Genomic DNA, 22,542 nt, shown 5'->3' with positions numbered 1-22,542 from the left:
CTCAGAACATTGTGAGAAGCATCCCCAGTGAAACTGGGTGTGGGGCAACTTTTCTGTAACTCAAAGTAAAGAGTTTATTTCAAAAAAAGAGTTTATTCCAAAATACTAACATTCTAATATTCTAAAATTAAAAATTTATTTTAAAAAATATTCCCCAAAGGTTGCCTTGGATTTTGGCTTCTTATAGCCAAGATGCTTTTACCTCAGCCCCTAGATTGGGCTCCTGCCTATATCCACAGAAATACCAGTCAAGAAGGACTCTGGTGGCTAGTGATGTCAGAAGAAGCCCCCTAGTCAACTAATTTTCATTTCCCTCGTTTGCCATGTTGCTGACCTGACTCCCAAACCTTCCATGGCTCCCTGTTACCCAAGGGGAAAAGCTCTAGAATCCTTGCAAGGCACTCAAGGTCTTCTCTTTCTTGCTCCATTTGACCCTTTCAGCATCTTATCTTACACCATGTACTGGCTGGGACACCCTCCTACTGGTCTCACTGATCTGTGTGTCCCCAACCCTTCCCAGGATCCTTGAGTCCACTCCTCCTGGAAGACTCTACTCACATCATACTCCCTCAGGTGTGAGCTGAGAATCCACGGCTCCCACTGCCTCTTCTCTCCTGAGCTCCTCCTATACCCAGAAGTGTACCACGCCCATGAGTCCTTTTATTATAAACCATCTTGTAATTTCCACAACTAGGTTTTAAGTTCCCTGAGGACAAGAGCCATATGGCTTCTTTCATAGCACCCCTCCTGCAGTGATGAGGCTGGAGTGCAGCTTCAATAAAGATTTGTCAAGGAATGGATCATTCTACCTGGGAAATACTTACTAATAGTAGATATCAAATCTTGAAACCTTTCCTTAGGAAAGAGTGGGTTTTCCAGTCCTCGGAAATACAGTTTTAGAACACCAGCGACTGAATTGATATCTCGTTCATTTTGATCATCCACCAGGGGGTCTTCACCTAAAGAGGAAACAAGAGATGATTTAGCTTGGTAAGGAGGCAGGGTATATGCAGAGGGCAGAACTAGCATGAACTAGGGGACAGATGTGACAGCCTTCCCCTCACAGCATGTTTAGAGTCCTCCCTGCAACTGATTTTGAAACTGTTCAAATCTATAAAAATGTTGTAGAATTAAAATAGTAAACATCCATCACCCTACACTTAGGTAGACTTAAAACTTACACTCATCTTGCCGTATTTGCTTTTTCTCCCTTTCTCTGCTTATTTTATTAATGCTCAATTATTTGAGGGTATTTTGTAGACATTACAACACACCACTGCTAAATACTTCAACACATTTCTCCTAAGCATAAGGACATTCCCATACGTAACCATGTATTGCACCTAAGAAAATTAATGCGTTCCAAAACACCGTCTCACATACAGACTCTGCTCAAACACTCCCCATTGTCCCATGTCTTTCACAGAATTTTTCAAAAGCTAAGATCTAATCAGTGTTCACACAATTCATTCAGTTGTTACGTTTCTTTAGTCTTTTGAATGTAAAATAGACCCCAACATTTGTTATTGTTTGTTTTTCATAAGATTGACTTGTTTTGAAGAGTCCAGGCCAACTGCCTTGTAGAACGCCTCACATTCTGGACTCGTCTGATTGCTTCCTCACAATTAGAGTCAGGTTAAATATTGTGGGCAAGAATACTGTGTGGGCGATGTTTGATCGCTGGGTTAAGGTGGTGGCCTCCAGATCTCTGCATTGTAAAGGTATATTTTCTCCTTTGTAATAAGTGTAAAATACAAAACATTTTTGTAAACAATAAGTAATCCATGTGCATGTCATCATGCTCAACGTATTTTACCCAGTGCTTTGAGCATCCAATAGTAACTTTTGCCCAAATCAATTATTATCCTGGGGTTCCAACAAAATGGTGATTTTCTGATTCTGTCATTCCATCTACAATTATTAGCTGGCATTCTTCTATAAAGAAGAGCTTTCTGCTTGTTCCCTCCACCCTCCTCTTATTTTTTTTTTAAACATTTTATGGACTTTTTATAATTTTTAATTCAATGTGTTATAACCCACTACACCACTATTTATTGGGATGCAAAGATTGTCCCCACATTTGGCCAGGGGGAGTCCTTTCTTATGCCCTTTTGATGTGACCTCTATTGAGCACTTCCTTGCTTTCTGGCATAAAAGATGTCCCTGAATCATCTTGTACTTTCCTCAATCCAGACCTGGAATAAAAACTTCTCTAAGGAGCTCTGTTTGCTTTTTGAGGGAATGGTATTTAGAAACCAAGATCTAGGTTCTAGGTGTGCTCATTGCTATAGGAGTGGCATAAAGAACATCTAGGCTCTTTCAGTGGATAGACCTAGAACATATATATTTTTTTTTCCATGAATTCACACTAATACTTCTAATTCATGTGTAAGATACAAAATTTTCTTTACCTTCATTTATTTTCTACTTGCATTTCATTTTTCTTACAGTGCAAATCTTATTCTGAATAATATTAATTGATATTTTAATGTACCTGCCTTATCTTATACATAAAATAGTTTCAGATTTTTAATAGCAATATTACCACTAACAATAAACCTACTACATAAAATTTAAGATTTATTCACAGGGCTTTTGTTTTTCTTTTTTAGGTCCTCAAAATGTACCCCGCTAAAGATGTATGATCAAAAGACAGAAGGTAGATTAATGGTTGCCTAGGGATGGGGGCTGGAGTGTAAGGGGTATAGGGAGTGACTACAAATGCGTACAGGGTTCCTTTTAGGGATGATACGAATTTTCTGAAATTAGATTATGGTGATGATATGATACAACTCTATAAATATACTAGAAACTACTAAAATGTACACTTTAAAAATGGATGAGCCTTATGGTATGTAATTCAATAGAGCTGTTAAAAAATGTATGACCAGATCACATGTTGAAAAGTTACTCTCTGTATGGTTGTCAGTCTGATATACAGCTTATTTTTTTCTATTTATATTCAATTTTAGGGACTTTATTTTTTTAGAAATCCTTTTTTTAAAAAAATTTGCAATTTTGAAAATATAAAGCATCCACATGGTCCAAGAGTCAAAACCAGATAAAAAGCTGCTTGCAGAGAAGGCCTATTCTTATCCTTCTCCCCCCTACACCTTCCATTTAACCATTTTCATTAGTCTCTAGTTTGTCTTGCTAATCTTTCTTTCTGCAAAAATAAGCAAATACACATATACAAATTTTTTACCTTCCCTCATTTCTTACACAAAATGGAAGTAGCAAACTCTACTACTACCTATACTTGTTTCTTCTCTCAACAATAAATCCTAGAAATCCCTCCATGTCAGTTCACAGAGACCTTCCTCATTTTTTTTTTTAATGGCTACTTTATTTTATGGATAGACCATAATTTAGTCAACCAGTCTCCTATGGATTGACATTCCCATCTTTTGCTGTTACGAATACTGCCACAACAAATAACCTTGTACCTATGTTTCCTATTCACAGAGGGCGTCTCTGTGATAGGTTCCTAGAAGTGGGACTGCTGGGTCAAAAGGTAAACAAATGTGTAGTTTCATCACATAAACCCAAATTCTCCTTCAGTAGAGCTGTACCATTTTCTCCTCCTACCAGCAACATAGGAGAAGGCTGCTCTTCCACAGCCCTGCCCATGCAATGTCTTTTAAACTTTTGCCAATTGCACCAGGGAAAATATCTCGGGAGAGCAGCGTTTTTCAGTTTAATGGGGGCTGCTGGGCTAGCTCACCACCGGGAGTTTCCGTGGGGGACAGGAAAGGAAGCAGGCAGCAATCTGACACCTCCCTGAAGGTGCTGAGAGAGGTCTGCTCAGCGGGCTCCTCCTCATCCTCCCAGAACAGCCCAGAGCAATCTAAGTGTGGCCAGCAATGAAGAGCAGAATTGGAAATTCATACTTGGATCTCTACACTCTGCCTCCGTGGGAAGAGAATGTGTATCACTGCCAGGGCCTCCGCTAGCCCCAACATGCTTTAGTGCAAATTAGAGAAAGCCACCCCACCTCACCCCACTTTCCTGAATCAGGGTTTGTGGCTTCCAGGGCATGAGCCAGAGTTCATCTCCCTCCTGTCCTAGAGGCTGAGCAGTGCCCAGCCTGAATGACTGTGTGTGGCAGCCCAGGCACTGTGTTCCATAAGTCAACCTCTCAGATGTTCCCACAGGAGGAAAAGAAAATGTTCCCCCACAAGACTTTCTCATGGGGAATGAAGAGAGAAAACATTAAAAAAAAAAAAATCTATTGCCTATACTGATATAGCACTTTTCAAGTGAGAAGCACACTGGCACATGGGATCGCTCTTAATCCTCACAACAGCACTTCACGGCACCAAGGGAGGCATGGTTCCAGCACCACCCCTCTCTCCTGCAAGAAAGCTAGGGCCCCAGCAAATGAAACAACTTGCCCATGTAGTCAAAAACAAACACCAGCAGCTCCCAGGTCGCGTAATGCCTGGGAGATATTCCTTCTTCTACCCGTGTTTTTCAATTCTATCTGCTGCCAGTCTGCATGCATGCCTATCTATCTGTCTGCCTGCCTGTCTGTCTGTCTGTCTGTCTGTCTGTCTGTCTGTCTATCTATCTATCTATCTATCTATCTATCTTTTTCCTTCCTTCTCAACCTTTCTCCCTCCTTCCTTTACAGTCGAATCCCAACCATTTGTTTTCTTTTTCAAGAAAAAAGTTCCTATGGGTGAGCAAAACTGCCTTAGTTGAATTTAGAGAAAGGTCCAAGCCCCGCCTTCTCAGTATCCCTCTTTATCCCAGTATCAACCCTTGAGGTCCCTCTGAAGGACCATGAGAGTTTGAAAACTCTACCCTGTATTAAGCTGTTTCCCTATTGTACCACACATTACTCTTGTGGTCTCATGATCGAAAAGCACAAGGATTTTATTTCCTCCATATAAGCTCTCCTTGTTAAGTATGGTTAACATATTGACCAGACACACAAACACACACACACACACACACACACACACACACACACACACCCATGCATTCTTGCTCTTCCTTCCAGAAGGCACTTCATCCATAAAAAGAGCCATCCAAACATTCCTCCCTCCTAGCCCAGGCCTTTGGCTCTCTTCAAGGCTAGCCAACTTTGGCTCCAGAAATGAATGGAATTCCAGAGCTCAAAAAGAGCAGGATGGTATACGTGAATGATAGCTTCCTCCAGGAGAATTAGAGCTAAAATTCCAGGCAAGTCCGAGAGAAAGCTGTTGTTCCCACTTTGTTAGCTAGTGTCCTGGGTAGGAAGGTAGAATTATTATCAAACCGCCCTGCCTGCAGCCTGCTCCCAGCCAGGTTGCCTGGGCATTGCCAAAGGGCTGAAGGCAGGCTGTACCCAGGGCAGAGTGAACACACAGCGTGTGCCCATAGCTCCAGCAGAATGTGCTGCTGGATAGGGGTGTGGCAGGAAGCCCGCAGCTGGTCTCTCAAGGGCAGGTCTCTGCGGCCACAATCCTCCCAGCCCCACCCTGAGACTCCTCTACATGACAACCCCTCCCTGTGTCTCCCTCTCACACCCCTCTTCCTGAGGCAGGAAACAGATCTGAGAAGGGCCAGGTCCAGAGTCTAGAATGTGTCAGATCCTACATGCCATGATTTCAGCCCCAAATCCAAACCCTATGTTGATCTGAGCAGGGTAAAACGGCCATTGACCCCCTTTCCAGCCACCCTTCCACTTAAGGAGAGACCACAGGCACCTTCCACCTTTCACTACCTCTCACCTTTTACATACAAAGAAGACAGGGCATTGGTTTGTGGTGAAAACAGGGAGGCACAAATCTAGTCTGGGAGACAACAGCGAACCACAGCTCTCTCCACAGCACAACCGCTGATTCCTGCTTTTCCAGGATGTTTTCTCCTTCGTTTTGCCAGAAGATTACAGGAAGATCTCAAAACTTGAGTGGTGAGTTTAAGATTTATTGACAGCAAAATATAATAATAAAAATCATAATTCCAACTAAAACCCTGGTTGACTCATGTCAGGAGAAAAAGAAAGTGGGTTTAGGAATAATAAACCAAGAATGGATTTCCAGCATGTAATTTTTCAGAAGCTTAAGGAAAAGAGGTCTGTGCTCCTTTCAACAGCCCTCTGCAAGGAATGTAGGCAAGAACTTCACCCAGAGGGAGAAAGAAAGGGGCCAAGGAGGAAGAGACCCACATCTGTTCAAACAAGTGGCGAAGGACAGGCACCCTGCCGGGATGGGAGGGTTTAAATTTTTAAAAATAAAAGGAAGAAAGGAAAAATACACAATGTACTAGTTTGGAGAGAAAGTTCCATGACACGTTAGAGCAGGTGGGCTGTGAGGAGTGGGCTTGGACCGCCTGGCTGCTGGGGGCTGCAGAGAGCACTGCGGCGAGCCAGGGAGAGGAAAACTGGTTTCAGGAGAGGGTGGAGGAGGTGTCCCGAGGGTCAGCCAGGTCAGGAACCCAAACCTGGGAGGGGTGGGTGGTGGGTGGTGAATATCAAGAAACAGAAACTAATGTGTTTGAAATCTGGGCACCAGCCAGCCCAGAGAAGCCAGAAAGGGTTTTTCTAAAAGAGACGTGGCTTTTAGAATAAGCCATGCTTCTGTGTAGGCTCAGGTGGAGCAGAATGAGGCTGGCAAGAGAATGAAACTCATTCTGGAACAAGGATGAGAGGGAGAGAAGCCAACTGCATGTACGAGGCAAAGAAAAAGCAGAAAACAGTTTTTGCAGCTGAGGTTTGGGTCAGATGATCTCTTCGGTCCAAGGCTTGTTAGGAGCAGAGAACTCTGATTTGCACATCACCCCTCCAAGGCACCCGAGCAAGTAACAGAATATGCTCACCTTAGAAATCACGTTCAGGAAGGAAAGAAAGCAGCACTGCTTGGGCAGGCATTGGGCCTGGCTGCCTGGTGCAACAAGGGTACTTACTTATAAGACACTGGTAAGTAAGAATATATGAGGAGGAACAGTCACCAGACTGGAGGCACCAGTCAGTTTACTCATGGGATACAAGGAACTCTGCATAATGGGATAAGCCTAGGAGGATGGAACCAGCAAAGGGCCCAGACCACAGCTCTGTTCACTTACCGTGAACACAGGGCAGCAGGGGTGCTAAGGAGTTGGGGAAGTACAGAAACCAAATCCTGGCTGGGCTGTCTGTCGTTACCAAGAGAAGCTCAGGGAAATGATGAATGACACTTCTATCAGGGATGCTGATGGGAGGATACCTCTTGCTTTGTGGGCTTTGCACATGCTGTTCCCTTGTTCTGGAAAGCCCTTTCCCTGCTTCCCCTGACTCTTACTCTTCAAGCCTTAGCTTAGGTATTTTCTCTTCCAGGAAGCCTTCAGAGGCTTTGCTACTCCTCCCCCTTCTACTCAAGCCCTCTGCTGGACTAGGGGCTCCCATGCTACCCAGCGCTTACTCCATCCTTACACTGATCATGCTGTTTACTAAACTGGTTCCCTGCTAGCAGTCTCTCGTTCTATCGTATTTCCAGGCCCTTGTCCATCACCTAGTGCAGCACAGGGCTCAGTGCAGCCTTGCTGAGTGGATAAATAAATGCGTGAGTAGGAGCTTGGAGCAGAGCATTATGGGGCTCTCTGGTCCTAGGTGCCCAAGATCCTGGAGTGGACTCCAAAACCCAAGCTCCCCAGGACCCTGGAGGCCACAGAAAGCCACATCCAGCCAAATCCTGCTCTCCACCCCAGGTTCCAAGCCAGAGTGCCTGGGGCTGCAAAGCTCTGTGTTGGGGGCTATAGCGGCGACAACCCGGGGCTGACCGAACGCGTCCTCCACTCTGGAGCTAGATCTCAGGATGGAAGCGGAGGATAGGGTGAGGGCGAGTCAGCTCAGGAGGCAGCCCCTCCAGGGGAAGCCTGGCAATAAGTCTGCAGAATTCTAGGGCTGCAGCCCAGGGAAGGGGCTTGCTCAGAGCACAACCAACAGGGACAAACAAACCATACACCTTCCAAGGCTATTGGGAGGATTGTGGAGAAGAATGGGTAAGAAAGCGCTTTGTAAATTGGGATGTGATGTATTGTGGGGAAATGGGTTTGGGACTGGGGTCCTCAGACCAAACTTAGTATCTAACCACTCAGAGAAAAATGTAGTAAATCAGAGTTGAGGTGTAACTATGGAGATGTGATGCTTCCAAATGCTGTGAAACTAGAGGAGGAAATATTGCTTAGGAGGCCCCCACACTGGCTCTTCTTTCCTCCCTGGGATGGGCTTTTTTCAACAAGCCACTCCATGCTGTCTTCTCCCAACGTTTCTAAAACACAGCAGCCTTTACAGATTTGCATAATAATTCCAAGGCCCTCTTTCCCAGCAACCACTGTAGAGCCCACCAGAGAAAGTCACCCACGTGTGCTGGTAAATGTTCAACAGCTAGTTCTTTGGAGGGGAAAAGAAAAATCAAACGGCTTAGTGTTTGCCAATTTCTGTGGTGTAAATACTCCCCCATTAGCCAATTTTGAGCTACTAAGGTGACATCAATGAAGGTAAAGGTGGGAAGAGATGTTGACACAAGCCACCCCAACACCACTGGCTCTAAGACATGCATTAACACCCACTCTGGCTTCCTCTAGACGCAAGCTGGAGATGATCGCTCCACACCTACCTCTCTCAAAGGAATTTTTGATGTCATTGACTTCAACCTGAGATCCTGGCACTCTGAAGATCCCTTGCTGCTGGAGTCCTAAAAGAAATAAACAAAAAAAGAAAGAGAAAATGCCTTGAGCTCACCAGACCACTGGGAACATCCATACCTCTCCCCACTGCTTGCCTCTGTCTCCCACCATCCTTTGTAACAGTCATTCTCAATCACCATCTCCTGGCAGAAGCCCAAAAAGAGCCCTTGTGATGACCTTCGGCTGGCCCAAATACTCAGTCACATCCTGCTTCATATATCTGTGGCCTCTTGTTTGGGCTTGAAGGATACAAGAACTTTATAACACTGGACCAGTGAATAACTTCCACTTTAACCCACAGGTTAGCTCAATCAAATAACTAGGTAGTGAATGCTGCCTACCGAGTGCATCAGTTGCAGTTGCACTGGTCTCAAGTAGCTTGGCCTGAGTTTATAAACGCGGTCAGTGTTTAACAGCCACAGAGACCTTGAACGAGAATGGTTAATACCACTCCCTCAACCATTCCCTCGCCCATCACAGACATCGTCTTCCTTTAAGAAAAGCTGGAGTCTAGAGTGCGTGCTGGCTTGGGATCGAGGAGTCTGGGGGTGATTAACTTATTAAAGAAAGACAATCTCATTTTTTTATGTGTTTCTACAAGGCCATAACAAAGAGGAGAGCTTGATACCTGACACAACAGAAACAACAAAACAGCAACCTATAAGACTGAAGGAATTAGAGAACCTCCCTCATCTGAAATGGAAATTAATGAGGGAGACTGGGATCCCTTCCCTGAGATTCAGTTTTTTTATATAAAATAACTCTCCACATTATAATTTAGGAATGTGTTTACCCTTAAAGGCAGGCTTCAGTTAAAGTTTGGTTTGTACATAGTATGTGCTCAATAAACATTGCTCATTTCTTTTGTTAACCAACACTGAATTTCTACCACCTATGTCTCTTCCCCCATCCTCCTGGCTCATTCCCATCCAGTCATGCTGGCCTTCCTTCCCATAGTAGCCCTTGACACTCTCCATTCTCTTCACCTGGACTGCATGGAAGGCTTCTTCTACTCAAATATCACCCCGTGGGAGACGGCTCTCCTTACAACCTTAGCCAAAGCAGCCCTGCCCCCCTCCAGCCATTCTCTATCCCCTTTTAATTAGTTCCTTGGCATTACCACTAACTGAAATTATATTATTTATCTCTCTGCTGGTTCATTTCCTTGCCCTTCTAATTGGTCATGTACACTACCTAGGACCCGGCACCCTATCTGTCTTGTGCATGGCTGTGCTGCTATTGTCAAAAACAGTGCCTGCTATGCATTCTGGAAATATATTTTTGGAGGAATGAATAAATGAATAGATGGAGGCACAAGTTAAGTGCTGGCAACGCCATGTAGCAAATCCCAGACACTCTATTTCCTCTATAGAATTTACCACAGTCTAGCAGGACTAACTGATCAGTTGGCCAACCTCACTCAGCACTCAAAGCGCAGGCTCTGGGCTTGGGTGGGAGCGAAGAAGGAACTAATACGGTTCTCCTGTGTGCCCTCCCTGCTCCTTGGTTTTCCTAGCTCTTGGGTCTTCTCACCACCACCTTCAGACATCCCCCTCCCCCTGCCGCCCCCCCGACACATATGGCTCAAGAGACAGCACTCAAGATAGCAGCTGTTCTATGGGGTGTTTTCCCTCTCGGAAGCAGAGCAGCAACAGGAAATCTTCCAAGATGAATTTGAATCTCATCTCTTATGAGAACAGCCTGGCACCTGTTCTGGAAAGAGCTGAAAACACCGCCCCGAGATTGAGCTTACCATATAAATTGATGTATCGGATGCAGCTCTCAACAACCAGTGGTATAGCTTGTCCTGAATCCTTAAGAAAAAAAGTTGTGAATTGTATTGGACTTGGCAACTACCACAGGAGAGAAGACACTGCAAACATAGACTATGAACTCAAGCCAGAGTATTAGTACCATAGGATTAGTAGGAATACAGGCAAGGAACCACTAATTCTAAAATCTCCACGAACAGTTAAAATAGAAAGTCTTCTGTTATTGCAGAAAAGGCATAGCTATGACAATTTAAAAAGAAATGCTCTGTCTTCTTACTCAGCTGGGAGGAATCAGGGCTCAGGAGGCCTGATAGGCACATCAGGGAAGGGGATGGAGCCCACCTCATGGAGGGGACTGGAGTCTGCTCTCGAAGACTTCTCTGCCTCCCACTCCCCTCAGCCCCAACTCCACTCTGCTCTCCCAGTGCTCAGGGCCTCTACCTAGTAGTAGGACCTGCTGCCAGAATTAAGAAGGACACACTATGGGGGAAGCAAGGTTGGCCCCAGGGGTCCTTTTGAGCTCTGAGGAGGGAAGACCAGTTCTACTTATGATGTAACAACCTAAACATCCAGACAGATACTTGGTTTAACAGTAAACAGGTTATAAGGAAAAGTTCTGGAAACAACTAATGTCAGCCACTGACCACTGGCCACCTTAGTCAGAAAGGCTGAATAAGATGCAGTTAGAAATACACGCATCTGGGGTGTGAATGTATTTTCAATTACATTTTCCTAGACTGGCCCACAGCCACAGAAAGCTGGGCAAGGGATAATTTTCTTTTGGATTCCATGATTGGTTGACCTCTCTGCTACTTCAGGCCACTGACAGAGCATAAAAGCTTTAAAAAAACAAAAAACAAAAAAACAAACAAAAAACCCCAAACACCTCTCTTTTAAAAGGGGCCAAATTAAACACTAGCCTCTTCAGAAGGTGAGGAAGCAGTCAGGCGTATGTAATATGTTCATGGAAAGGGACAGAGAAAAAACCATGAATGTGGATGCTTCCGTGGCTCCCCCACACCCCACCTGCAAATTCTTTCCTTGGTCAACTACAGTCACAGAGAGAATAATAAAGTGGGCTCATTGGCAACAGAGAAGGCAGGCCCTGCGCTACAAGTCAGGACTAAAGACAGGTTCTATCCAGTTGAATGGGGCTAACGGACCTTCCCAGTAAATACCTGGTTCCTGGTTCGAGCATTTCTTCTTCCTCTGATAACAAAAAAATAAACAGGCAGCAGAGCAGGAGAAAAAGAAAAGATTATGCAGGAGTAAGATCAGTTAGAGTAAGCAGATCCTTCAGAGTCCGGGAACGCCGAAATGCAATGGCAGCCAGTGAAGGTCCGGGGAGACGGCAGGCAGCCTGCAGGCCCAGGGGAGCTCTGGACCTGCCTGTCCAGCCGTCCAGGGTGGCTGCCTCGGACACTAGGGGGCAAAGGGGCCTCTTTCAGTCCTTGTCAAAGTGCAGAAATGGTTGGTACTGAACCATTTCCTCACCCCAAGTCTAGCTTCTCAACCCAGGGGCTGCTTATTCACCAACAGGTGAAAGCCCACCTAAGACCCCTTAAGGTTAGCCCAGCTGCCCACAGAAACGAGGGACACATGCCTACAGGTGTCTGCTGTGACACTGTCCCTGCAAGTCAGCTCAGGAAACCTCGCTCTTGGCTCTTGCCTAACCAAGACCGTGTTTATCAAGTGCCCTCCGGACAGGACCTTACAGGACTCCACCGGGTTCCGAATTCCACACATTTGCCCATGCTTTCCTACCAAACACCTGGGGCAGCTTTTCCCAGGTACCCACTTGGCTTTGCTCACCTTCTGCCTGAGGACCCTCGCCCTGGCACTGAAAAAGCCTCAGGGAGCCCCAAAGCTGACAAAGCCTGGAGGAGGGAGCACAGTGCAGTCAGAACCTTCGTGATCTTGAGGGCCTTTGCTTTCGCTGAAGCCGCCCATTTTTGAGGGACCCCTGCCTCTGCTTTCTCCCCGTATGTGCAGCGGGTCAGGCTCTGGGGTGCATGCTGTGTCTCGTCCGAGCTCCTCCAGGAGCCCACCCTCCTGACAGACACAGGAGGACGTGCGCCTCCTCGCTGATGTTCCTTGCCCTGTCCCCGGCATCTCAGCAGCTAGCGTTTTCCTGTGTCCGCTAAGCCTATCTGAACCTAGGACAGCAGTGCCTGATGGTCAGACGGGACTCCGCGGGCCATCTCCGGACAGCCTGGGCAGCACTCACAGCTAACACTTCCATGGTGCTTCCTCTGCGCCAGGCCACTAGTAGCGCCAGGCCACTAGTAACACCTGCCACTGGAACCTGGCAGGTGTCACTCATCTGATCCGCGCCACACCTGCTTGAGGTGGGTGATTCTCATTTTATTGAAACCAGGTAAGGACCCCCGTTCCCCCTCCAACACCTGCCCCAGAGGTAGACCTCCTGGGCCTCAAAATTTAAAATAATAAATTGGGTTTCCTTTTGTCCAAAAAATCAAGGATTTTGAAAAGAATCCATTCAGGTAAGGTCCTAGAAATGTACAAAAGTAACTCCAACAACATTTACCCGTCATTTTTAACTTGGGGGTGCTTCTTTGTCCCTCTAAACCCTCATAATCATGGAGTCTCTGTGATGTTATTTCATTGAAAATCCTTTCAGAGGTGTGGCATTTCAGAGCCGGGGAATCTTAGTTCATCCAGAATCTTCTTCCAGATAGCATGGGAATCGTAAGAGGAAATTAAACTCTGTTCACAAAGGTTGAAGGACTGAATGCAACACACTGCCTTTTCATTTTCTGAGAGTTAACAATCTTGGAGATTGTGGCCCTGCAAGCAGTCTGTCCCCTCACGGAGCTCAGAGTGGGCGCGCAGAAAAGCTGGCTGAAGTGCACGGATGATGTGTGGTACAAGCACATGTGACTATAAAGAAGTGCAATTGCTTAACAGACATACTGCTTTTCAGTCAAACAGTCCCCTGAGGAGGCTGTGCTCTTATTGCAGCAATGTGCCACCAGCCAGTGCTCTGGGGTGTCCCTCTCTGTGGACGCTTTTCAGAGCCAGTCCCCCAGCGCCCACTGAAGCCCACACCTCTTGCCACTTTGTGACTCCAGGGGCTGCAAAGCTGGGCTCTGAATGGCAATTTTCATTCCAAAGACCGGGGTGTCCATTCTAAGACAAAGTTTTGGCACTGCTGACAAAGGCCCTGTTGCAGACTCTCGGGAGACTTACGAGCTACAGCAACGGCTATGTATTTAGAATAAGGATGTGGCTTCCGGGTGACTACCTCCAAGGGGCAAACACTCCTGTGGTGATGTGTTTGTCAGAAGAATAATGTCAGATGACTTGACTGTCACACATTTTATGTAGGAGCTCTCCATTCAGAGGCTATTTCACGAAACAGAACACCTAACTTTTAAATGCCATCAAGTAAGAGCTCCTTCTGAGAGTCCTGACAGATCACCTGTTTCCAAAGCCCTGAGCACATTCTGGAAGATGTCCCTGTCTCTGAGCCTTCACTCATTCTGTTCTTCCTCTGTCCTCCCCTCTGCTGTGTTCCGCCCCTTCCTGCAAAGCCACCTGGGCACCAGTGCTCACAGCTCTTCCTACTCTGAGCTCTTACAGAACTTATTCCCGTGGGGATCAGTCACCAAGTGCCCAATCTGAATCATCTTCTGCATTCAGCTTTCTGTGTCAAAAACCTCTTGAGTGGCATGATAAGCTCCTTGAGGGCAGAGAGAGTAGCAAATGGGCCTCAGTCCCCTCTCAGCTCTGGAGTGTGACTTTTTCGAGAAGAAAGTCTTGTTGGAGCAAGAAGGGAGGATGAAGAAAGGGTTCTTGACACAGCCCCCTTCTCCCATGACCTTCTGGATGGCAAACTGCTCACTTGGGGTCACCTCCACACACTGCCCCTTTCCTGATGCACCCAGTAGTAACCCTCCTTTTGGGGTCCTCCATGCCTCCCTCCTCTGAGGCATCTTAGAACAGCTGCTGCTGTTGCCCACACCCGGGCAGTCCCAACTTGTGCCCGCCTATTCCCCTTTCCCTTCCCCCACTGTCCCTTCCCCAGAACTTAGCCCACAGGCAGACCCAGGCTGATCTTGCCTACCCCCTCCCACGCCTGAGGCCGAACCTCCCTGCCCAGCAAGTCCTGTGCACGCCCTGTCTGAGGATGGAGGATAGAGAGCTGGAGCAGGGGCAGCCTCCACACTCCAAAAGTGTCAGCAGAGCCTGAGAACCTTTACTTTTCTCCTGACTGACATGATCTTATTTTCTGCAGAAAGTGTCTTCTTTAGATGGTGGTGGGCTTCCAGTAACTGGCAGGGACCTTCCCCTGCTCCCCTAAGTAATGTTCACATGCATCTTCCCTTCCTCAAGTATGTCCCATACCTGCTGCCCTTTTCAATTCCATCACCATCTTCACTTGCCTTGAGCTATTCTATCTGGGATGGCTTGATCCTGCACCCTTTGCAGCCAAGAAGCAAGAAAAGAGAAACTCACTGAGGTGAAAGCTTTCTTTTTAGTTTAAAGTGTAAAGGGTTAACCTGGAATTCTAAAGGGACTGCCTACGCTCTTTTCCCTTCTCCCAAACTGCCTCTAACAAGAAGTGAAACTAAGTGGAAGGGCTGTCTCTCATACAAATTGTATGTGTTTCCTTTGCTGGCATATTCTCAACTTAAAAAAATCACTTGTATAAAAACACACCATTACCCTCAGGGCTTTTCTTTGTGTTGCTTCCAACTGGCCTCCTCTTGGGAGACATGAGTGTGACTCAAGGTGAAGGGGTTTCTCTAACTGTCCCTCAGGCTGGTCAGGACTGCAGTTCCTGAAGCAGTGAAACAGGGCTGCAGGGACCACTGTCCAGCAGGGATTCAGCGCCACCTGGATTTTACTGGGTTCCAGCACGGTTGCATCCCTCTCCCAGGGCTGAGAATCAAAGAAAGGCACTTAGGAGTAACTGCTCAGAGACAAAAGCAGCTCTAATTAGAAGCCCTCACTGAAGCTAAGAGCCAGCTGCTGGGAGGACCAGCTCACCACAGGGCCCGGCCAAGGGCCCAGATTGAAAGTTCCAGTCTGTCCATCAGTCAGTTAGTCGGTTAGTCGGTCAGTCGGGGCAGGGCTGTTGGCCAGGGGAGGAGGTAGAGAAAGGCTGCCATTACATTGGGCACATTCGCGGACTCTGTGGGTCCCCAGCAAGTACCTTAATGAACGCTTCCATACAGCCGTTAAATAGTTTATGGCTACACACTGAGAGAGGCCTAGGTCTCCTCATTTTCTGTGGTTTAGGGGGAAGACAGGGGGGCCTAGGGGAAAATGGAACAAAAGAAATCAAGAAAGCAACCAAGGTAAACATACAACTGGGAAAGACGCTCTTATGACCCACAACTGGAGAACACAAAATGCAAATGGAAGGCCTGAACCCCCAGCGCATTGGTGTCCAATGCTCCATCTGAAGGCCTCTGGATGTTTAAGGGGGTCTTAATTTACCCACAGTGTCAGGCAGGAGCAAGGCTCATAACACAAATGCATTCTAAATCACAGGAGGGCACAGCACGTGTCCAGGAAACCACTGAAACTCCAATTAGAGGCTGTCATCCCGCAAAGCTGACCAGATGGAGGGGGAATCAGGGGAGAGATGTAATCTGTAGCCCAAGAAAGCAAGAGACTTTCAAAGATGACTGGAAGGGTTAATTTTCATTATTTTGGCTTAAATGCATCACCAAGTCTCAGCTCCCAATGTACCAGGGCACTGATCTTCCTAATGCCTCTTGGCATTTCAAATGCACTTGACTAATCTTTATTCCATTGATCTGAAAGCCAGGCAATTATTATTCTTATTTTAGAGATGAGGAAACTGATGCCAAGAGGGAGGCTGCAGCTTCTTTGGGGTCCCCAGGGGACCCAGGATGATAATTATCTACTGTCCTTTAGTAAAGTACACTTTCAGTTACTGTGTTTTCAAATCCATTATCACACAATGTCAGCTCAACCCTGTGCATGTGGCCCCACTTTACAGAGGTCGAAACTGAGGCCTAGAGAGGGGAAGTGGCAGAGCTAGGCCCCAAACGCAGGCCTCTGGGGCTCCAAGCCCAAGATTTTTTCCAAAGGGTCTGTCATGGAGCCTTAGGGCACTTTCTCATTTCCAGCCAAAACTCATCCATCCCATTAACCCTTGCCAGCGGAGGCCCCGTGGGGTCAGGTTGAAAGTGTCTTGCTTGACTTTAGGATCTCCGTTCCCTGTGCTCTATCTCAGCCCCAGGGAGGGGTGATCATAGCACAGTTCACCAGCACCAGCGAAACAGCCACAAACACTGGACCGGCTTGCAGAGCTGCTCACATGCATGTGCCCGTGTTGGCTTATTTGCTCATATTTCACCACCCGAGCTGGCCTGACTCTCTGCTGCCAGCCTTCTAGGGCGAAGGGCTTTCTGGGGTTCGGAGGAGGGCCCATAACCAAGAGACACAGTTCATTTTCAACTGTCCTACTGCACAATTTGGGAGGTACCAAGTGGGGACCCAGCCTGACACAGATAATGTCTGTGTGTGACAAACGTTTCCCGAGGCCCCCAAGTCTTGACTGATTTCTGTGAATGGGCAAGAAACCGTGGAACCAATCAAGGAGAGGAGACTCATGCTGCCTTGCTCACAGGTCTTGTTTGCCTGTCTCCTTCAGCAGCCCCACCATCTAGGGAACTTGGATCAACTTCTCCTAGGTGTCTGAATACTGAGCAAATGCTGCTGGCTCCAGGACATGCATGGGCAAAGACACAGTGGAATCCAAATCTCATGCCACCCAAACGCTGGAATCAAAATAACAGCACAGACCAAAATTTCGAAAAGAAACAACAAGCAAGATTATTTTGAGCCCATCTTGGATCTATGTCAATTTGGTTAGCTAAGTCCATGTCATTTCTTTTTCATAAGTTACTGATTTTTTGAGGATGTGGGTATGTGAGAGTGATATTTCTTATGACAGATCTTTTTTTGAATTTCCAAATGCCAAAAGAGGGTGCCAAAAATGTGACACAGGGCCATAGGTTTTACGTATAATAACTGGAGGATAGCAGCTGCACCACCTTGTTTCCATGGTGATTTGGGTTTCTGTTTTTGAACGTTCTCAGATCATTTCCTTATCTCACACTGCATGATACCCTCACAACAACCCTGTGAGGTAGGCAAGAACTATTAAACCTACTTTAAACATAAGGCAAACGGGCCCATGAGAGATTAAGAAACTTGCCCAAGGTCACGGAAATAGAATTCAGCTCTTCCTACCCCAGGTTCCGGTGTGAGTATGGAAATTGGGAAATTGCTTTTATCACAGAACATGCAGCAATAGCATTAAATTATCTATTAAACTCTCATGGTCAGCAAGAGTAGAGACTCTTAATGCAGGTGTTGGACACCCAATACCAAAAAAATCTAGGGTGCCCTCAGAATTTATTTCTTAAAATAAGTTCTAAGGATTTTTTTCTTCTTTCAGTTACAAAATTTCTCCTGCCCAATCCAGAAAGCAAAAGCCTGTTGGAATCACATAGCAATTTCTTTCTTTTGTGTGGTGCTCTGTACAGTGAGCGGAATCTCTGACAAGGAAACGTAGCTATCCCAACTTTGCATGACATCAAATTGATACCGACTTACTGAAGTGCTGGGTGGGGCACAAAGTGGGGAGCAGGGGGGCAGCTCAGCCAAGGAAAGTGGGGCAGCCTAAGCCTTCCATCTCTTCTGCTGCTCAGTTGCAGAGCAAAAAGGAAAGAGAGAGAGAGAGAGAGGCAGGGAAAACAGGAACAGAGAAAGCCACGGAGAGGAAGAAAGAGAAACCAGAGACCAATGTCCCCTTTCTGCCTTTCAACCAAGATGAAAATTAACACCCGTTAGCAACACAGGAATTGGCCTCAAATTATTCTGTGACCAAAAGGATGGTAATTTCCCTAGACAATGCAACAGACGTGGGTGTCAACATCCAAATTGGCGGCAATATTGTAGTTCAATGGCGGTCAGTCTCTTGGAGGCTGTGCATGGGTGTGCACGGGGTTGCATCTGTTTGGACAACAAATCTCAAGTGACTTCACCGCTAATCCAGACTTGGAGCAAGTCAACCTAGCTTAGGGAAGCCATAATCAAACCTCATGTTTGCATCTGGCTTTGCCATTTACCATATACCTTTCAAGTGCATTTTTGCATCTGTCGGCCTAATTACAGGATTATTATGAATTGGGGCTATTCTAAGATAATGTTTCAAATTATGGGAAAAAAATATACAACATGTTGCAGCCCATGTGCAAAAATTGGTCTGTCTATATAAGGCCAGGGGCAACTTGGCTGAGGGGACCTGCTCAAATAATCATCCAAAACGACACTGACCTTGGACAGGAAACGGTGGGAGATAAAGAGGGCCATGGAATAGAAATAGCTCACCCCAGGGCATTTAAGATTAATTTTAAGAGCACTTCCAAGTTAGCAATGCACTCCACAATAAGTTTTAAATGATTTTTGGAAGTAAGAGGACGCTTTTAGTTTACTAAGAAAGTTGCCTTTGACCTTGGCCAAGGGCCAAAGTGCAGACAGGGGATTTGCAGCTTAGTGCAGTGTACCTAAGTGGGAGGTCTGTAATCCTAGCCTGGATTTCCCAGGCCCTAGGTCAAAGCGGGTGTGGAAGACAACATCTCAGAGGGCTTTATTTTAAAAAAGCAAAACCCTCAACTTCTCTTTAAGGAAGACCCTGGGACCTCGCCAAGGGTTTGATGACAGATCTATTCTACAATCTGTTGGAACCATCTTCTCCTGCGTGAGTTCTAGGAATTAGGAGGAAGTGAGGGATGGCTCAATTCATCCGCCATCTGTTTCACTATTTGCAGATTTTGGTGTAAAATGTGGATTCTGTTGTTCTGGGACTATGACAACACTCTATTGCCATAAATAAATAAATAAATAAATAAGTTTGTTTCTAAAATGTTCTTAGAAAGTAATCCTGCACATCTGCTGACCCATGTGCTGGGAGGGCCTCGCCTGGTATCATGAATCATCCCCATGTCCCTGGACTGCCAGGGCCTAGAAGAACAGCTGCATAGGCTAAGCTTCTGGAAAGCCCTCAGTCTCCCCCAGCCAACTCCTTTCCAGATGAGGAGGGAGTTGAAGATTCATCCTCCCTCTTGCCAAGTAGGACAGCTTTCCAGGATTCTGGGCCACTGGGAAGAACTTGTGGGGAAAGGATGTCATCGGGTCAGTGAGCCTGGAATGAGGCAAAAGTAGCTCTCAGCGGCCACATGATGGAAAAGTGCAGGCCTCCGGCCATTGGCTGAATTCATGTTGGGCAGTGGGACAGGCATTGCTGGGAACGCGGGAATGGATGCACTCTTAGGAACCCAGGCAGCGATAGTGCTGCTTACCGGACCTAAACTCTCTGCAGGTAGAGGAAAGGTCCAGTCCTGAAGCCAGCCCCTCAGCTATCAGCTGCTGAGTGAAAGTGTCCACTGGCTCTGGTCTGCTTAGGGAAAAGCGCAGAGGGTAATGTTGAGCGAGCTGGAGAGAAAGCAGAAGCTGCCCACTGTTACTTCCCCAGTAAGGGGCTCCGCCATCAGTCCATCCCGGTGCGGTGAGGTCCGAAACCAGTGCGGGGCAGCAGAGGCGGCTGTGCGCGCTTGTGTGGATATGCGCATGCGTATGCCTGGTGATGTGCGATTCCAGCCAAATCCAGAGCCTTGGCAAACGGGGACACCAGCCTGGGCCCCCTGCCTCCGCAGTTTGCTCAGCAGCCATAGAACGGTTTGGGAGACAGGTGGACAGCTACCCCACAGCCGCTGGCTTCTCCTGGTTGCCCTCGGCCACTCTGCCATGTATATTACCATCCCGCCCTCCCACCCGATGGTTAGCGCCGAAGGACGACACGCACTTCCACAGCATCTCTGAAAGGCCCCCTCCCCGCCACCAGTCTAATGCTGGAACCAGCAGAGAAGCCAGAAGAGCATTGCCTCCCCTCTCAGCACAGCCACAACCCCATGGGGACACTGGTGAGGCGCTGTCCCCTCTAAGACTCCGCTCCCCTGAGCTCCGGCACCGTCTGTCTCGACACCTGCTCGCCTGTCCTACTCCTCCCACCTCCTCCCACTTTCCACCTCAGGCAGCAGGTGAAGGAAACAAGACCCCTCGCTCTTACCTGGTTGTACCGCATTCTGCTCTCTCCCCTGGAAAGAAAAGTGTACATTGATTTAATTGTAGGTTTTGTTTTCGTTTTTGTTTGCTTATTTTATTTTTGACCAGAGAACATTCCTCTTTTTCTAAAAACAAGAAACAACTAACACCTTAACTTAATTATTTGTGAAATGAGAAATCCAACTATGCCTAAGGTATGGTCTGTTGGGAAGAACTGAGACATTAAATCCTTGGTGCCTTCTATTCGTAGGGCCATGTTCACAAATGTTTCATCTGTTATTGTTCACACACATTTTTTCCCAGTGATTCTCCAACTACAGCCTGCTGACCACTGGCATCAGAATCTTCTGGGGCTCTTGTTAAGAATGCAGGTTTGGTGTTTTGTTTTGTTTTTTTCTTTCTCTTTTCTGGATAAGAACCCAGGAATCTGCATTTGACATGCACCCCAGATGCTCCCTTCTATGCATACCCCAGCTCAAGAGCTCATGCATTGCTTTATGTCAACAAAGGTTTACTGAGCACCTGTCATGCCTGGCACTGAAGGGTATCCGCCATGAGACACCTTCTGTTTTCCCTCAACCCTGCCAAGCACCCACCCTCAGCCCTCCTGCCTTCATCCTCAGCTGATGACCTCTTCCCATCCTTCACTGGAAAAGAAAATCAGTAAGACAGGGTCTCTGGGTGCTACCATGAGACCCGCCCACCTACCTGTGCCTGCCCACTCCCCCTCTACCTCCTTTCCCAGTGCTCCGGAGGAAGCATCCCGCTTCTGCTAAAACCCAGACCTCATGTTGGAGGTCCCATGCCCTTGGCCCTTCTCAGGGGCTTTGCTTCTGCAAGTGTCTCCCCTCTCTCTAGCAACACCAGTCTCCTCTCTTCTGGATCATTTCCATCAGCATATCAACACATACACTGGATACATCCAACCTGGCTTTTAAGGCTCCCCTTGACCCCATTTCTCCTATAACTCAATCTCCATTTCTCAGCTCTCCTTTCCAGCAAAACTTCTTGAAGGAGCTGTCGAGTCCCTGTCGCTTCCTCCTCTCGCCTAACTTCAGCTGGCTTCTGTCTTCACCACTCTGCAGAGACTGCTCTGTGTGGCTAAACCCAATGTCATCTCTGCTCTTACCTGACTGCTCAGCACTCAGCACTGACTAACTCAATCACACCCTTCTTCTTATAAAGATTGCTCCTCTTAATTTTCATGACTCTGTACACTTTCCAGGTATCCTTCTTGCCCTACAGGCTGTTCTTCAGTTTTTCTTATTGTCTTCTCCTCATCTGCCCAAACTCTAACCTCTAAATATGGGAATGCCCCCAGGATGCAAACTGGGTCTCCTACCCACCATCTCCAAGTGATCTCAAATGCTTACTGAGACTCCCTAACCTTTATCTCCAGATCTTACATTTCCCTGGAATTCCAGACTCATATCCACTGCGCTCTTTTTTAATTATTGAGGTACAATTTACATATTATAAAATTCTCCCATTTAAGATGTATAATGCAATGATTGTTAGTAAATATTCAAAGTTGTGCAAACATCGCCACAATTCAATCTTAGAACATTTCCATCACATGGAAAAGATCCCTTGTGCCAATTTATAGTCATGCCCTCTTCCTACCTCCAGCCTATGGCAACCATTCATCTACTCTCTGTTTCTACAAATTTGTTTATTATGGATATTTCATAAAAGTAGAATCATATAATATGTGGTCTTTTGCATCTGACTTCTTTCACTAAGCATAATGCATTTGAGGTTCATCCACAACATGACTGAGTACTTCATTATTTTTATGGTGCAGCAGAGAACCTCTAAGCCAGTGCTGTCCCATGGAAATATAATGCAAGCCACATTATAAAAAGTAAAGAGAAACATGTGAGATTAATTTTAATAATACATTAATGATACACTGAATTTAATCTAGTACATCAAAAATATTATTTCAATATGTATCAATATAAAGTTATAAAATTTTATAATTATA

At 46.5% G+C, this 22,542-nt stretch overlaps 1 protein-coding gene across 1 annotated transcript in view; it reads right to left on the bottom strand.

Annotated features, from left to right (window-relative positions):
- Window positions 1–22,542, bottom strand: part of SRGAP3 (SLIT-ROBO Rho GTPase activating protein 3) — a 241,245-nt gene that overhangs the window by 35,735 nt on the left and 182,968 nt on the right. The window contains exons 11-15 of the mRNA XM_057706592.1: window positions 20,560–20,587; window positions 15,604–15,706; window positions 10,406–10,466; window positions 8,583–8,660; window positions 825–959 (exon numbers count right to left, since the gene is read on the bottom strand). Of these exons, the coding sequence (XP_057562575.1) occupies window positions 825–959; window positions 8,583–8,660; window positions 10,406–10,466; window positions 15,604–15,706; window positions 20,560–20,587 (405 nt within the window). The remainder of the gene's footprint in view (window positions 1–824; window positions 960–8,582; window positions 8,661–10,405; window positions 10,467–15,603; window positions 15,707–20,559; window positions 20,588–22,542) is intronic.

The sequence above is a fragment of the Hippopotamus amphibius genome, chromosome 13 (genome assembly GCF_030028045.1).
Source record: "Hippopotamus amphibius kiboko isolate mHipAmp2 chromosome 13, mHipAmp2.hap2, whole genome shotgun sequence".
NCBI lineage: Eukaryota > Metazoa > Chordata > Mammalia > Artiodactyla > Hippopotamidae > Hippopotamus > Hippopotamus amphibius.
This window is presented reverse-complemented; position numbering and strand designations above follow the sequence as displayed.